The 16,707-nt window shown below is 40.9% G+C and overlaps 1 protein-coding gene across 2 annotated transcripts in view; it reads left to right on the top strand.

Moving 5' to 3' along the window:
• The first annotated feature begins 5,135 nt into the window (after positions 1–5,135).
• Positions 5,136–16,707, top strand: part of NEBL (nebulette) — a 244,553-nt gene continuing 232,981 nt past the window's right edge. The window contains exons 1-2 of one of the 2 annotated variants that reach the window (XM_057383631.1): positions 5,136–5,447; positions 6,553–6,647. In XM_057383631.1, coding sequence (XP_057239614.1) covers positions 5,379–5,447; positions 6,553–6,647 — 164 coding nt within the window. In that variant the 5' untranslated portion in view covers positions 5,136–5,378. The remainder of the gene's footprint in view (positions 5,448–6,552; positions 6,648–16,707) is intronic. The other variant, XM_057383639.1, reaches the window with a different exon arrangement.

The following is a 16,707-nucleotide window of genomic DNA, read 5'->3' as shown; positions in this document are numbered from 1 at the left end:
CCTGTTCAGCATAATTCTAGAAACTGGYCCATTTTTACTAAGCTTTTTTCATAACATGAAATGAAATTATCATTCAGGTATCCTGAAATATCCAATTAATAAGGCAAAATCTTTCCCCCCATGYATAAAATAATAGAAATTTCCACTGCAACAAAAATACTAAGAGAATAAGAGTSCCTTCTTCTGGACAATTCAGTAGTCCATCCATAGGGTGGTTGAGCACAGGAACAGGCTTCCCAGGGAAGTGACCATGACACAAATCCGGTCTGAGTTGAAAGAGTGTTTGGYCAACATTCTCAGGCACATGGTGTGAATCTTGGGGAGTCCTGCAAGGGGCAGGATTTGAACTTGATGACCYTGATGGGTCCCTCCCAAYTCAACATATTCTATGATTCTCTAAGTCATACTGACTCCTCGTTATTACATTTTCATATATTTGTTAGCATATAGCTACTGTAGGATGCAGTATTCAGTTTACATGCCTTTTGAAGAAAGGAGAGCCTAAGAACAGAAAACACTGTTGCTGATTGAATAACCATTTTCGTTCCAGTATTTCATTACCCTATTAGATTAATCCAAGCAGCTAAGGATTGAGTAATTCCGAAAATGCATATTGAGATTCCAGTGCAGAGTGGGGTTTGGATCATATTGCAGAAAAGAATAAAGTCTAACCATTGTTGGGTTTGTTTTGGTTTTGGTAGGAAGCTTTTCTACAGCTGAAGTTGAAAACATGCTTCCACCAACCCTTGCATATGAAAGCGTAAATTACCCTTTCACAGTAGAGAATTTAAAAGCATGTTTCTCTAACAGCACCCCGGGTAGCTCTAAACAAGGTCACATTAAAGTTACATTGCTTCTATTTGRAATGTAACTACGCGGTTTCTTCTTCTAAGTGGCTAAACCTAAATTCAAACAGTGAGGGGCAGAATTTGATGGCCAATTCCTGTGCCAACCAGTATTTTGGTTTCCCTTCCTACATAATTTAGGGCAGCCACAGAATTTCACAAAGCTTCTCCCAGTATTATTTATCTGTACTGCTTAGAGACTTCATCTGCAGTTCTCCATGCAGTGCCTTAATGGTGAGCTCATCCTTCCACTTAAATATGACACAATGCCTATTATCTGCTAGAACTAGTACCCAAATGTTATGAGCTTCTTACAAGTCAGATAGTATTTTTAGTACATTATCTTTGTCAGTTATCCCACCTTTTATACCTGTTTAAAGATCAGACCGAATATGAAAAAMTCAGKGAAACACACCAAACAGTATTTTTACAACAGTCCATTGGGGTCTKAGTATATACTGTCATATTTATTTCAGAAAAAAAATGACTGAATAAGGACACTGCAAGTGGGGCAGCATCAGCTGTCCATTGGRGCATACTGCATACAGCATTTTCCCCCACAACATGTAAATTCAAAAAATATGTTTCTGAATGAAAAGAAAGCCACATTCTTTGCTATGGAAAGAAGATACATCACTATGTTTACACGAACTCTTCTTTTGTCCAATAGGGTTCTATACAACCATAACTTCATGAGCAGACTCAATTTGTAGAAATTTGGATGAAAAAACAATGTCTTCATGTGATCACCAAAGGTAGCAAAGACTTTCTCTGAGCTTTTATGTATGGCTTGTGAAATGCATGATGACCTGCAAGACAGAAGCCTTTGTTTTCATGCTTTAAGTTCACTTGATAGCTCCAACAAGTCTAAACTCCAGCCGTGGGAGATAGATTATAAGGAATCTATTTTGCAGGGAAGAAAACTGAGGAAGGTCCAAGAAATCTTTCAGAAGAACTAGACACAAACCTGAGATACCTGCAAGCCTCCATGGGTTTTCTCTTCCAAGATTATTGTCAAGTAACCTCCCATAACACGGGGTTAATTGCTAGTTTAACAGGTTTTTGAAATCTTCCTGTCTCAGGTAAAATTCAGTTTTTCAGTGTGTGAAAACAACTCTCACCACAATGTTTTAGTTTTTTTTTTTCTTCAGCACACATTGATATGTTTATCAACCAAACAAACTAAAAAAAGCACTGAAAACCATCCTCTCAAAAAAAAAAAAACCAACAAAAAAAAGCCAAAAAAACCCAAAAAACAACCCCAAAAACAAACAAAAAAACCAAACCCAAAATGCAATTGATGTGGGTATTACCCCATAGAAATAGTAATTTCTATAATACATTGTAAACCATTTTAGCACGTCATAATGTTTCTAATGCTGTATCATAGCTGCCCCAGAAGGCCTTTTTCACTTGGACCACAGGCAAGCTGAAAAAGCATCTGTTTGCAAGTGTTGATAATTTGTACTGCCCAGCTAAATACACACTTTTCTATTATGCAGGCTGGATAATCAGCCCTGAAATGTACCAGATGACAGAAGAGCCTGAAATCTTGGGATGTCAGTTGTAACCTGGGAATAAACAGCTGGGAATCAATGCTGGAGCCTGTCTAGAGGTCCACCACCTACCACAGGCTCCATGCTTGTAGCAGCAGATCCTTGGAGTGCAAGGTCTTTCCTCTTCTGTGCTCCACAGTTTTTGGTTTGCGCCTTTAGTCAGTGATGTAGCAGGGTTGCAGTGTTTTGCTTTGCTGGGCTTTACCATTGCATTATTACCTACCCAGAAAAAGGAAAGTTTGCTGATGAGTAACATTTCACTGAGTTCTCACTATCATGGGTGAAGCAGATTTTTCTCTCCCACTGTTTTGCACAGAGCAAAAGAACCAATTTTTCACTAGAGCAGCAGCAGAAAAAAATTGTGATGATGAGGAAAGAGATCTCTACTGTGGAAATGAGGACTGTTTCAGACACTTATTTCTCCTCCTTCTGAAGAAAATGAATAAAAGTTAATAAAGGGATCCTGAAACAATGAGAAATACTGGGATGCYTTCATGCTGCTGAAACACTAAATTCAGATCCAACTCTAAGTGTTCCTAGTGTTTAGGAATTAGGATTCCTAAAAGGATTTTACTATTCCATTTATAGTGTCGATATTTTGGTTAATAGAAGTTTTCCCTTCAAGAGTAAGGTAAGGGATATCAAGAATGAAAGTAATATCCAAATGATTTTTGTCCCCATGCGWAGGTTCTAATCGGGATTTTAATAATCTGGAACTTGTAGGAATGAAACCTCTATCTCAAAGACTTCATATTTGCAGTTTGGGTGAGCTGTATGCATCTAGTAATTCACCTACAAGCCTTCAGTAAAATCTAAATCAGGGGAGAAGAATTCAGTCAGCTAAAGAGGGATTTWAAAAAATATATATAAGTAACATTCACTGCTTTCTAATTGAGATTAATTTAGATCAGTTTCCATCTAAGTCCCTAGTACAGAATTGCTGTTTCTCTGTGCTGTGTAGCCTTTGCAGGAGGGAGATTGCTTACCTGTGCACTGGGCCTAATTCAGCTCAGATGGGATTTTAGACAGATCCCCAAACGACAGTTCCCACAGAAAACAGTGAGTTACCATGTATTCAAGTTTCCTTTATCRACATACTCAGACGCCTAGCATTCAGAGTTCCTTGAATTAAAGCCATTGTTCACAGCCGGTCAGATTGCCCAAGAGAGAGTGTAAGGTAATCTGTACAGCACAGAGGTAGCAGATGATGAGACTCACTGAGTTGGCACTGCAGGGTGCCTATGCACCTATTTCTCTCTGGGAAATCTTAGACTTGGTCTTGAGGTATTTGTGAAAAGTTATCATGCTATTGTCAGTGAGGAACAGTGAAAAGACAAATCTTAAATTCCATATCTAAAGCTTATTTGGTTAACAACAACAACAATAAAAACACCTGCTTCAAGATTTTTGAGAACTGCAGGTTGCTAGCGTTGGCTTCGAAACAGAGCAGCATGCAGATCACAGGAATGGAAGAGGGGCTGGGCAGCACTTTTGTCTATTTGTTACCTTTCGAGACAGTCACAGGAGTCAACAAGCGTTCACAAGACTGCCTGCAAATCTGCTTTCCTGTTGCTGGCAGCACAGCCAGCATCTCAACAATGAGTTTCATTGGGTGCCAGATGTTTCAGACTAGATGAGGCAGAGGCAGCTTCACAACTTCCATCATGTAATATTTAAAGCCTGATTAGGTGTTTCTCATTTAATCACATATATTATTAATTTCAACGAAATTACTGTTTCTCCCTGTGCCTTTAAACAGCCAGTGAATAAAAGTTGGGTTGCTAAGGCAGAATTATAGCCAAGTATTCCAGTTTAGCTGACTGCATTCTGATTACTTAATAACGCCCAAGAATGTGCAGAATTTGTCCTTGCTGTGAGCCACACAGAGTGTTGCACTACTGGAAAAAACCCTCCGAAAAGGCTGCGCTGCATTGGCTTAAGCACTTTCCCTCAGCGTGGTGTGTGTTCCAGGTAGTTAAAGAAGTCCTCAGCGAAGAAAAACCGCATGAGTTCTCGCTGTACCGCTCCACAGCGCTGCAGAGCAAATCCGAAATGACTGCCCAAAGGCTGCTCCGAGGAGCGTCATTTGCCATTCCGGCTGCGACTCGKTCGCCCCGCGGGACCGCTGCTGAGACCCGGCGAGACTCAGCCCSGGAAAGGCTGCAACGCCGCGCCCGAAAACTCATCGGGACACAAGGCTGGGGGAACGCACAGACGTTCCGCACCCGCTGGCGGCTCCGGGGCTGCGTGTGCAGCGGGGGAGAGGCCGAGGCCCCGCCCGGCAGGTGCCCGTGGGAGCACGGCCAGGCCTCGGGCCTCACTTCGGGGAGCGCCCGAGCTCCCCGCGGCCGCGGCAGCGCCGTCGTTGCCCCGCGCTCTCGCTCTCCATCTCCATCTCCGTATCCATCTCCCTCCCGCCGGGGCCGGCCCCGCCCCAGCGAGCCCCGGCAGGTGCGCCCGGAGGCGCAGCGGGTACCCCCATTCGGGTACCCCCCATGCGGGTACCCCCATTCGGGTACCCCCCATTCGGGTACCCCCCATCGGGGCGGCTGCGGCGCGGGGCTCGCCCTCCCCTTGTGCCCTCCCCTCGCTGCGGGCCGTGCCGGTGGGCTTGGCTTGGCTTGCGGCTGCAGCGCGGGGCTCGGCGTGAGTCACCCAGCCCGCGGCGCGGGAGCCGAGCGCGCAGGCACACGGGGGAGGCGGCGGGGGCGGGCGGCGAGCGGCGGGGGCGGCAGCACCGGCTCCCCGCCCGCCCACTCGCACATGCTGCCGAGCCGCAGTCAGCTGGAGCGCCGCTTCCTCCGCCGCCGCCGCCGATGACCTCCTCGCCCGCCCGCAGCCGCTGAGGACCCCCGGCGTCCCCGCCAGGGCAGGGGATGATAGATCGGCCTCCCGCAGCCCCGTCCAGCCCAGCCGGCCGCACCGCARCCTCGGCCGCCGCCGCCCGCCGGAGCCGCCGCCCGAGAGAAGCCGCAAAATGAACCCCCARTGCGCCCGCTGTGGCAAAGTGGTCTATCCCACCGAGAAAGTCAACTGCCTGGACAAGGTGCTGGGGCGCGGGCGGGCGGGGACCGCGCCTCCCGGGCGTGCCCGTCCCGCTCCCCGCGGCTCCGGCGGGGCGGGCAGGGCAGGGCCGGGCCGGCGGGGCATCGGGGCGAGCCGGCAGGTGGCAAACGCAGCGTCTCAAGGGCCGGCATCCGCGCTGTCACCGTCGGCGGGGGCAGCCGCCGTGTCGCCGCGGGGGAGCGGGGGCCGCAGCGGCCGGGGCGCTCTGCGGTACCCGCCCGGGAATGACGGTGCCCGGGACCGGCTCCCCGCCGCCCCCCCGGCTCCCCGAGGGATGAAGTTGCAGGTGGCCCCCGCCCGGCTGGAGCTGTCGGTGCYTCCCCGAGCTGCACCATGGCCGCCTCGGCGGGGACGGTGGCCGGGACAGCGGCAGCCCCGTCCCGCGGGGTTGTCCCCGGTGGTACCGGTTGGAGCCCAGCGCGTTCGCTCCGTAAATAACAGGGAGGCTGTGAGAGATGCGCCAAATTACGGTCCCCGGAAAGGCAAGACGAGGCGGTAGAAGCCACCGGAGGAAAATGCCGTATTATGTGCTAAATTTAGTGTCTGTGCGGCGTACCAAAAAGCCAGCCGTCACATTAGTTAGTGATTGCATTCGCGTAGTATTGCATTCTTAGCAAGCGGCGCTTTTTTTTTTTTTTTTTTTTTTTTTTAAGCGAGGCAAAACGTGAAATTCGTGCGTCAGTTGTCTTTAAAAGTGTCCTGGCAAGGTCAGCATGCAGGGGTCTTGGCATTCACCTTAGCAGAGAATTTACATTTCTGAGTGTGTTTCNTTTTTTTTTTTTTTTTTTTTTTTTTTTTAAGCGAGGCAAAACGTCAAACTCCTGCTTCAGTTATCTTTAAAATTATCCTGGCAAGGTCAGCATGCAGGGGTCTTGGCATTCACCTTAGCAGAGAATTTACATTTCTGAGTGTGTTTCAGAGGCACCTTTACCTTCAYGTGAAACTAATTCTTCTGATTTAGTTAAGAGACCTGTAATGCATGGCCAAAATATTGACATGTAATTGTGTTTTTACGCTTACCATACCCTAACAGTGCTTTCAAAACATCAGTCCCGTAAGTAATTCTACTTTACATTTATTTACAGTACTGGCATAAAGGATGTTTCCACTGTGAAGTTTGCAAAATGGCTCTGAACATGAATAACTACAAAGGATATGAAAAGAAACCTTATTGCAATGCGTAAGTATTGTAAATGTCAAGTCTTGCAGAAATGCACATGAAAAGAAAACCTGGCCGTGGATATTGTCAAATAGGTATTGTCGTGCTGTAAAAACTTAATCTAGAGGGAACAGTGTGGTCTAAAGCAGTTCAGTATCTTTTCAGATGGGGTATTGTACTTGCATTGGTGTGATAAAAGATGAAAATATTTGATTATGATGTGCTTCGGCAGTGTTTTCATATCAGATCTGAGGATACAGGTCTTTTCCTCCCAGAAAGTGTTGGATCTGGTGCTGACTCCTGCTACGTTCAYTATTGGCATGTTGGATTACAGTTGTCCATTATGCAGCTCTCTATTCAGGGTTATGGACCTGATCAGCATTTTGTAATAAGAAAACAAAGTGCTTCTCGGTTGTGTAGTTTAGCAGAGACAGTATCCTGTTAGAAATCGTGACAGCCTGTTGTTAAAACTGTTAATTGTTCRCATATCTCAGATTTCTAAGCTAGRTATTTACAAAATCCTTGCTTCTACTGCTTCATGCTATTTTGATATTCTCTTAGTTTTGATTAAGAAAATGGATTAATTTTGGTTCTGTTCTACTCTAGTATAATAATTTTCCATTCAACTTTTAGATTTTGTTTGTTGTGTGGWTTTTKAAGAGTGCTTTGATATTTGGCTTCYGAATACTGCAGAAGAGCATTTTGATACATGTAAAAAAAGTGGCTTATTGTACTTTGTACAGTAATTAATATTCGGCTTCCGAGTACTGCAGAAAAACATTTTGATACATGCAAAAAAGTTTCTTACTGTACTTTGTACTGTGCTCCTAAAATTTGCTAATTGCATTTCAGTGTGTTTTAATATTTAGAAACCATTACAGYGTGCTTTGTTAGAAGGTTAGCTCTTAAGATTTTGGTATCAAATATGATCTTACATGTTACTTGTATATTTTGGTTATTTTTATCTTTATGTACTTAAAACATGTTTTAAGATACAGGGTTTTGAAACTTATTGGCATGTTTTTTTCTTCAGARATATTCTCCTATACCCATCTTAAAATATTTGTTTGATGTTGAGGTAGGGTCTATGGCTGGCCATAAAGTTCAACAGCATATGGTCGTTTCTTTCAGGCTAAAACCGAATCCACTCAGTGTCTAAAATACAAGTTTTGTTATAAATCTGCTGTGCTGCCAAAACTTGGAACACCTGTTTCAGCGTGCACAGTTGTACTTAGATTSCTTTAGGAGCATATGGAGTTACATATGTGAGTTCCTAGCGTTCTGAAATTGCTCCACACTGCGCACTAAGGTGACATTAGACCCCCTGTGACAAAGTGTGGTGTGTTGCCAGTGCCACGTGCTGTGGGAGAGCTGCGTGGGAAGGGAGAGCGGTGCTCCAACAGGTGGTACCGTACAAGCTGAGAGTACCCTCGAGTATTGGCCCTGGCTGGGACTCTGCATGTGCTACTATGGGAGCTGAAGTACAGCCTTACATCCTTCAAAGTAATTAAAACTCTCATTACTGTATTACCTACATTTCTGTAGTTAAATTTCAGTGTTTTGGCTGCTTGGTCTTTCTCACGTTATCAGATTCTTGTACTTAATAAGATTGTTTATAAAATCTCCTTTGTGYTCATACATTAGGGTTTCCAAGCTGTGCATGTTTAACTTCTGTTGCAGGAGAGTTTTTCATATATGCAGTTATGGCATGTGGTGTGTCCTTCTATTGATGGATGAGGGGGAGTAGGGATGATGGATGGATCTGTTATGCACCACTCAGGTGCTGTTCTTCCCGACAGTTGCTTTAATGAGCTTTGTGAGAGTGAGCCTTGAAAAAATAATATCTGCCTTTGAAATGTCTCTCAGACYTGATGTATGAAATGGGAAGAAGCAATGTAAAGCCATTAAAGAATTGTGGGGTTTTCCCATTAAAGAAGATATAAAATGTAATGTGTAATATCTACAATGTTCATTTTGTTCTTAACTTTCAGTAAACTAAAGCTTGGTGGGTTTTTATGCCTCCCCCCCTTTTAAAAAGAGCAACTTGAAATTATTTACGTTATATGATTAGTGTTCTGTGGAACCAYGAAGGGAAGACTAAGGTGTGCTTTGTGGTTTAAACAAACTTTATTATTCTTTAAAGGAGAGCTAAGATATTTTTGCAAAACTGTGTTTGGAAATACAGTTGGTTTAAATTTTGGCAKAACTCTTGAATCTCAAAGGCTACTAATTTGCAAGGCAGACACAGTAGGTCAAATTATGCTGTGTCTTATACTGTTTTCATTAGTAGAAGGCAAATCCATTTTTATGTTAAATGGTGCTTGATCAGAAAATCTGTTAAGAAAAGAATGTAAATTTACTCATACAAATACCTACAAGCATTTGACAAAGAGCATTTACTGGTAAAATGTTTATTGAGGCCATCCATCAATAAGAGTGCAATTTGTAGATAAAAGTAAAGAAGTATGCACTAATTTGAACGGGAGAGGAGTACCATGAAGTTGTTCAACAGGTTTGGAAGCCGTGGTTAGTTTTTCATAAGAACAAGTTGGAAAGCATGTGTCTTTAATAGTATCTGTATGTGCAGTGATAATTCACAGGTCAGATAAGTTTATTAAATACATTTTGACCTTCAATCTTAAAATAGTCTGATCTTACCTTTCTTCAGTGTCTGAAATGAATGAATTTTGCTATTTTACTGGTAAGTATCAGAAGTTATTTAATTGTAAAACAAAATTACATTTCTGCTAATATAAAAAAAAGAAGCTGCTCATCTGTGAATGTTCAAACTATATATTTGGTGAAGAAGACTCAGGGCAGACATATTAACAGGAACTAGCAGACCAAGAAGGAATATATTGTGAAGTACATTAATTTGGTGACTATTAGAAAAAGGCAGAAATACTTGTAAATGCAGGATTCTGCCTTTTTTTTATGGGCAAGTTTTTTGTTGGACAGGTTGCCACATTTCATCTGAATGGTTGTGTACCTTCCTTGTGATAAAGAGACAYYGATACTAAAATAATGACTGGGCTACTGACATAGCTTTTGTAAGCTGTAGATCTATGTAAGGTTTTGCAACAGGGTTAAAGTGAAAACTTTGTCTCCATGTGTATAGTATGGCTTTGAAAAGAATCATCTTTGTATCACGGAGTTTCCACGATCTGTCTCCTTTAAACCCTTCAGTTCTCTTGCAGAGAAAAGCTTGTACAAAGCTTTGTTTTCTCCTCCCTCTTTTTTTTTTTTATTATTTACATAATCTGTGAACTGTTTGAGTCAGGATAGTTCTGCTTGTTTGTGTAGTGCTCACAGTATCGTTTTTTTTGTCATGGCTGGGACCTCTGAGTAGCACAATGCTGCAATAACTTACAGTATTGTGTTTCTCACTTCACTTGCATTCACATTTTGTCTGAAAGGCCTCATACACAACACCTTGAGGCCTGCAGATGGACAGCACATGGACACTGCTGGGTTTACCTTAGCAACTTTAGTCTTGCCTTTTATTTGCAGTCTTATTTAGATATGCCATGTTGCTGGATTGCTGCCTGATTTGTGAAATAATGTTGATGAAACGAAGGGCTCAGACTTGTAGTGGAATTTTGCAGTTCAGCCAGGTGCCATGCATTGCCTGGAGCAGGTGAATGAGCCAGTCTTTGTCTCTCTGAATGTGCATAAAGGTAGTAAAAGAAAGGTTAAGACAATTAAAATGTTTTTCATAATCATCAAATCACAGTGGCTTTAATATAAAACTGGACCCTTCTTCTATCTGAATACCTGCAGATAGAGATTATTAWATACCTGTTTAACATATGTGGAAATGACAAGAAGAAAAGTTGGTATTATTATTTGCAAACTTGGAGCTGACTCTTTCCAGCTGCAAATAACCAAGATGATGCAAGGAAAKGAATGGCATTTTGGCATCTAACCATTTGTGTTATCAAGCTTGTTAAATGATTGAATCTTGTAGGATGATTATATGGTAACTTATTCTTACGGATGTTCATATAAATTCTCTTCTTGACAGGTTCACTAGACCAAAACATAAGGCTACTTTTCATGCAAAATGTAGAAGCTGAAATGCATATTTTTGGAATGTGCTCTCTGCATTAGCTGTACCTGCTGATGTGAACAGACTCCCTGCATGTGTGARCACATCCAACAGAGATGTACTTTTCAATTTCTGCAAACCTAGTAGCTTCAGGCTCTGTAGACCTGATACACCCTCTTGCCAAAAAAAGCTCAATAATTCTGCTGAAATACTTAGTATCTACAATTTTGCTAATTGCCTGCACACAGGGTAGCTTCATTCAAGTTTTTATTTATGACAGCCACCATATGGAATGATTACATAACTTAAAATTTAAATCTACTGTCATTAGTCTTAGTGTGGATTACTGATATGAAGAAAAACTCATCACTGTATTTATTTTCTAGATGTAATTTCTTTGTAACTTGTGCCAGCAGGAAATGTATATGCAAATAATTTTGAAATATTGTGATGTTGTTAGAAGAACTGTACTACAGTTTCAGTGTGCAAGTGCAGTCAAACCTTGAATTTTAAGATACTCAAGGGGAGTATCTTAAAAAATGTAAAAGTAATTTTAGATCAGCTTGGAAATGGTAAGAACATGATACAACTTTCTGGACAGTCAGATGGTCTGGAAAGTGGAAGCAGTTGCTTTTAATCAGTGGATGAATGTGACAATTAAGTGAATCCATTGTCTTGAAAGGCAAACTTGTGTTTGGAAGTTTGGTTTTAGCTGTGAAACATGAGTGGTTTTTTTTTCCTACCAGTCAGAAAATTTCGAGATGGTGACTAGGAGTGTGATGATTTTATTCTTACTAAAAAYAGGTAGCATTATCTCATTTTTCAGTATTGATTTCAGCAGGTGGTTATTTCTCAATTTAAATATGTCAGGAAGAAAAAAATTATGTAAGAAGCAGCGAGAATAATCCTGAAATCTGATGGGATGTCTTTTAAGAGTTGCACAGAACAAACAGGCTTTTCAAATTCTTCAACTGTGTAAAAAGGAACAGCCCAGAAACCCCCTTTACAAACCTTCCTAGAAATCAAGGATTTGCACTTTATTAACTTTGTGTATTGAAGACTTTCCTCTTAAAATGTAATATTAAATGGGCAATGGAAATAAGAGAATCACAGGAAAGACAGCTGGTAAGGGTCTCAAYTCAGAGACAATTACAGCTATTTCTTTAGAGTTCATCATTTCTTGTTCAGCATCACATGAATATGGACTCCAGTATTCAAAAACAYTTGTCTCCCCTTAGCAATCTGTTCTTTAAAACAAAACAGCTCAAAGTCTACCCTCATGAATTGTATTTTATGTTAATTCTTGTTTTTCTACCTTCACTTATCTCCAAAGTGTTCATATCTCATTTCAGTGCCCAGTGGAACATTACCAAAACTGGTAGAACAACAAGAGTACTTTTATGTAATTTTTCTCCTAAATCCCAGTWCAGTCTTTGCCTTTTATTTTTTTCTATTGTAAAACTCAAACTATTGTTAAGTCATATGTAGATTCTTGTGGGCTATGTTTTTGTGCAGAATTGCAACCTCAGCAGTTGTTATTATCCATTATCTGAGCAGTTAATTGTTCTTGGCTAGGCACAGAATCTTCCACTTGGTTCTCATTGAACTAAATCTCAGTTTTTCCCCAGGCTGCTTCTCCAATTTGTCAAGTTCATTTTATATTCTAATTTTGTACTCTTAATGTGCTTACAGCCCCCTCTTATCAACCTGTCAACCCTCCCACCAGAAAGCCTGTAAGCACATTGCAAATTTAATAAGTGTAATCTTCATTTCATCACCCAGGTTGCTACCTGAAGGCCTGGAAGGATWTTGGGAGCAGTGTGTACCACCGTGGTCTGATGCTCCCTTCCCTTCTGTGATGAATAAGAGAAGYACTTTATCTTCTCCAGCTATTCATGGTGTGCCAGAACAAGCGTTGAGTTCTGTGTGAGAAACAGTAAAACTGTGAAATAGCATAATCATGGATATTTGTGCAAACTCTGCTTAAATATGAGGGACAGCTACAGTTAGAGGAAATATATATTCCTGCTGCTCGGTTCTGTGTTAGGTTACTTGGTTAACTCAGTATTTCAGTCCAAATTACTATTGGTGGTATCCAATAATGTAAAGTAGGACAAGAAGCTGAGCCTATTTGCTAGAATAATTGAAGGAGCYTCTCAGGCAAAATATATTTGAGTCTCTGAAAGGTGTTTGATGCATATCTTTAAACTGTTCCAAGAAGGCACATAAGAACACTTTGTCAGAGTTGCTGRATAACGTGCCTGAGGCAGATGGTGGTTAGTTGCAAAGGAATTACTAAAGAATAATCATCACTGACACTCAGATCTTGGGAARAGTTGGGCTGGTTTTTTAYTGCTGTCACTGTGTCTGWTTAATGGGATACAAACCCATTTCTYGGGTTCTGTTTCCACATGTTTAATTGGCCACATCCTGATTTTGTGTTTGGTCAGGGTCTGCATATATTAAATGTGAGGTGGGTGTGCAGGGAGAGGACTCTGAAATCCAGCAGGTCCCTTGGTTTTATCATGGCGAGCTGTGGAGAGCACCATGGAGTCTGTCTTTGCTATGTGGAATCCTGACCTGTTGCCATTTGATGTCTTGGCTCAAGTAAATGTGTGTTTTTAATATACAAAATCATTGTAGACAGCAGGTAATTTATCCAAGGGAGACCACATGACTATCCTCAGCACCTTTAGTCACAGAATATACTGAACATACATTCTCAGGGGACTGTTGCTATTGAGACAGTTTCAGTGAGTGGGTTTTTCTTTGCTTGCTAGTCTTCCAGCCACTGTTAATGCTTCAGATAATCTTTAATTTTCTTACTCCTACTTTCTGTCCTCAGTCCTGAAGATYGATGAGGGTAATTTCATTATATTTACTAAAATATTAAGGCAACAGAACAAAAACCATAGATGAAATTTTGATTCCACATAATCAGCTTATTKGCATTGCATAGCTTGAACTTTGGAAGAGGTAGTAACCAGTTGTAGCAAGCCTGTGCAATCTTGATGGTATGGTTTGATAACARCATTGTGATTTAACTGTTTGGGGCTTAAAATGTTGTAAATCATAGAAATTCCCATAATATTTGCCAAAGAACTTACGAAAATTATTTTTACCTAGCTTAATTTGAAGTTCTGTGCAGCTCTGCTAATGTTGCTGTTGGTAACAAATAAACCTGCTGTCCTGAAATGCCCTCTTATGCTTTATAAAGCGAAGGAAAACAAATGTATGTTGCAATCTTTCATACAATTTTGAAGTTTTAGAGCTGGTGGTGCCAATTGAGAAGGACAACATCATGTCAATCAGCTCAGTGTCAAGAATCATGTTTTGCAGTTTATATACAATGTCAGTGAAAGCTTACTGAAATTATCCAGACAATACACAATCTTGGCTGAGTCRTCAATTACTTTTATTTCAATAATTTTGAATATTGTGGTGTGCTTATAGAAACTTGCTAATTTTAGGGATTGTAGAAGTTACATTGAGGGCAGTGTTTGGCTGTGTGATGTTGAAGTTCCTTGGAAAGGAGAGAGTAGGCAGGACTCCCAAGGGAATAGTTAGCCTAAGAAGAGATGGGAGAAGTATTTGTTGAATAACTGGTCTGTCTCAATATAAATGACACCAGCCATTTCACGCTGCCTCTAGTTACATCATCTCACATTGCAGCTTTTTGAAAAGCAAAAGCCCTGCAGTTAATTCTGCTTGATCTGCAGATCAATCAATTTCTTCTCTCTCTGCATCCCTCTGTCTTCTGATGTTGGAGTAGATGTTTCATCAGAGTTGGCCAAGCTATTTTCCCTTGCTTTCTCTTATGTTGCCTCTCTAATTTTGATTTTTACTAGGGGAAAAATTCTGGGATAAGTAGTGCAGAGCTTTTTGTCTCTCACATTTCCTTCTTCCCATCTCTCCTGTTTTCCTTCTCCAAAGGCTCCTGTTCTTGGCTGTGTTGCAGTTGTGGGGTGGTAGCTGATTCCATCATGTCTTAGTATGAGCYGGGCACAAAAATGTGCCATCAGTGTCATGCTTGAGAGAAGGCTACAGCAGCTTAGTTTTAAAAATGAAAAATTAATTGTAATTAGTTACTAATTTTAATTGTTGTCATTTAAGCATATATTACAAAAGCTTTTTTGGGAAGTGCATAGTTACTCTTTAAAGAGGATTTCTAAAAAYGTAGAACTATATGGATACTGGACARATTTCCTTCCTTGCTTCACAGTTTCAAAAATTCACACTGTGTTTTTTCTCCTCTTAGGAGAGCAAATGTGTGGAGGTAGTCCATCATGTTCTTCCTCTCAAAATGACAGCATTTTTCACACAGGTGTATTGGTGTAATGCCAATTTCACAGATTTAAAAATAAAGGTGTGCTGCATTTTAATTTAGTTATACCTCSCGTATTCTTTTTAACTTGGCAATCTAAGTGGTAATAGCTGTTTTTGTTTTGTTCTGTTCCASTTTTACTCTGGAAAAATTCCATACTTGTAATGCGATTCCTTTTGACATGAGAAAACTGTAAATAGAAATACTGAGGGAAAAATTCAAAAGCAAAAAGATGCTGATTTCAGACTTAATTAAAATGCAAGTGGCTAAGTTTGTGGAGGGGAAAAGTGGCAAGAGGAAATAAATTGACTGAACAAAAAAGCATGGACTATTTCTGCTGAATAGTGTAGGGTGGCATGCATTCARCACAGTAGGTGTTATATTGCATAGTATTGGCTGTGTGTGTCTACAGATGCAAGAGGGAAGATATTTCTGAGTAGATTTGCTCAGTCATACAGAAAGAAAAGGGACCAGTTTGAGGATTTCTAGTAGCAGAWGTGCTCAAAAAGTGCTTGACCAGGYRATGATTAACGCTGTTAGAACTGGCAGCCTGCTTGGTGTGTTGCTGCTCTAAGGGAGGTGCCAGTACAGTTTTTAAAGAACCTGCCTGGAAATACGTWTATTAAAAAGCAAAGCCTCTTAGAGGTCTTGGAGTTATAATTATGCTGTAACAGAGGAAGGTCTAACAGTTGCATTTTGAAGTAGTTGGTGGCAATTTATCAGGCTATCAGAAGAGAGAAATGAAGCTTGTTAGAATGGTTATTAGCATAACTTGTTCAGACACTGTGTCATTAGTACAAAATTGTTAGGAGTAATGGAGAAAAGGAAAACCAATCTGGAAGAGAAAATTTATCAAAATATATATCTAGAAGACTAATGTTGTCTGAAATATGACACCTCTAGTAAGTTTCCCAGAATTTATCTTATCTAACAGTGATGATGTCTGCTTACACAAGGGGAAGAGTATGCATGCAGAGAAAGTAAGCATGGATGGGAAGGAGAAATAATTTATAAAAATGTTGGTTGAACTTTTCAGTTTATCAGTGGCAAACCCTATTTCTGAGACGGTTGCACTTTGGAGTCTTTGATTAGGAATGGGCTGCTATCATGGTGAATCATATCACGGGCTTTTGGATTATTTTGATCTGAAGAWCAAAACAGAGATTAAGCAGACATTTCCAGATACCCTACTATTCACACTGCTTTGTTGCTTCTTTTATAATTGTGTCAGAAATTTTAGAAATCCATATTAACAAGAAGGGAAGAAGCTGGAAGGATAAAAGGAAGACCAAGTASATGAGCTTGGATTGAGTTAATGGTCCATCTACTCCATGCTACGCTTCACCAGTCTGGTCTCAGTTCTTGCAGAATATTCGCTCAGTTTGAGTTCCTTTAATTGTATCATTATTTTATGATAAATGAATATTCGGAATAGTAGATACTGTTTTTATATGAAATGTGATTTGGTTTATTGCCACTGCAGATACTGAACACTTCATCTTGCTTCGAGGAACTTGCAGTGAAGTGATTGTTATGAAGTTAGGAATTCATGAGAAATATAATGACAATTGCAAAAAACATAGTTTCTCATTTTTATTCTCCCTGAAAAATATTTCTATACACTGAGCTAGGCTACCAAAGAGTGTGCCATGAAAGAAGAAAAGCTTGAGGGAAACTAAGGAGTGCAGTGAGAGTCATGTGAAAATGAA

This window comes from Malurus melanocephalus, unplaced genomic scaffold, assembly GCF_030028575.1.
Source record: "Malurus melanocephalus ecotype Western Australia unplaced genomic scaffold, MMel_1.1 scaffold_14, whole genome shotgun sequence".
In the NCBI taxonomy this organism is placed as follows: domain Eukaryota; kingdom Metazoa; phylum Chordata; class Aves; order Passeriformes; family Maluridae; genus Malurus; species Malurus melanocephalus.
This window is presented reverse-complemented; position numbering and strand designations above follow the sequence as displayed.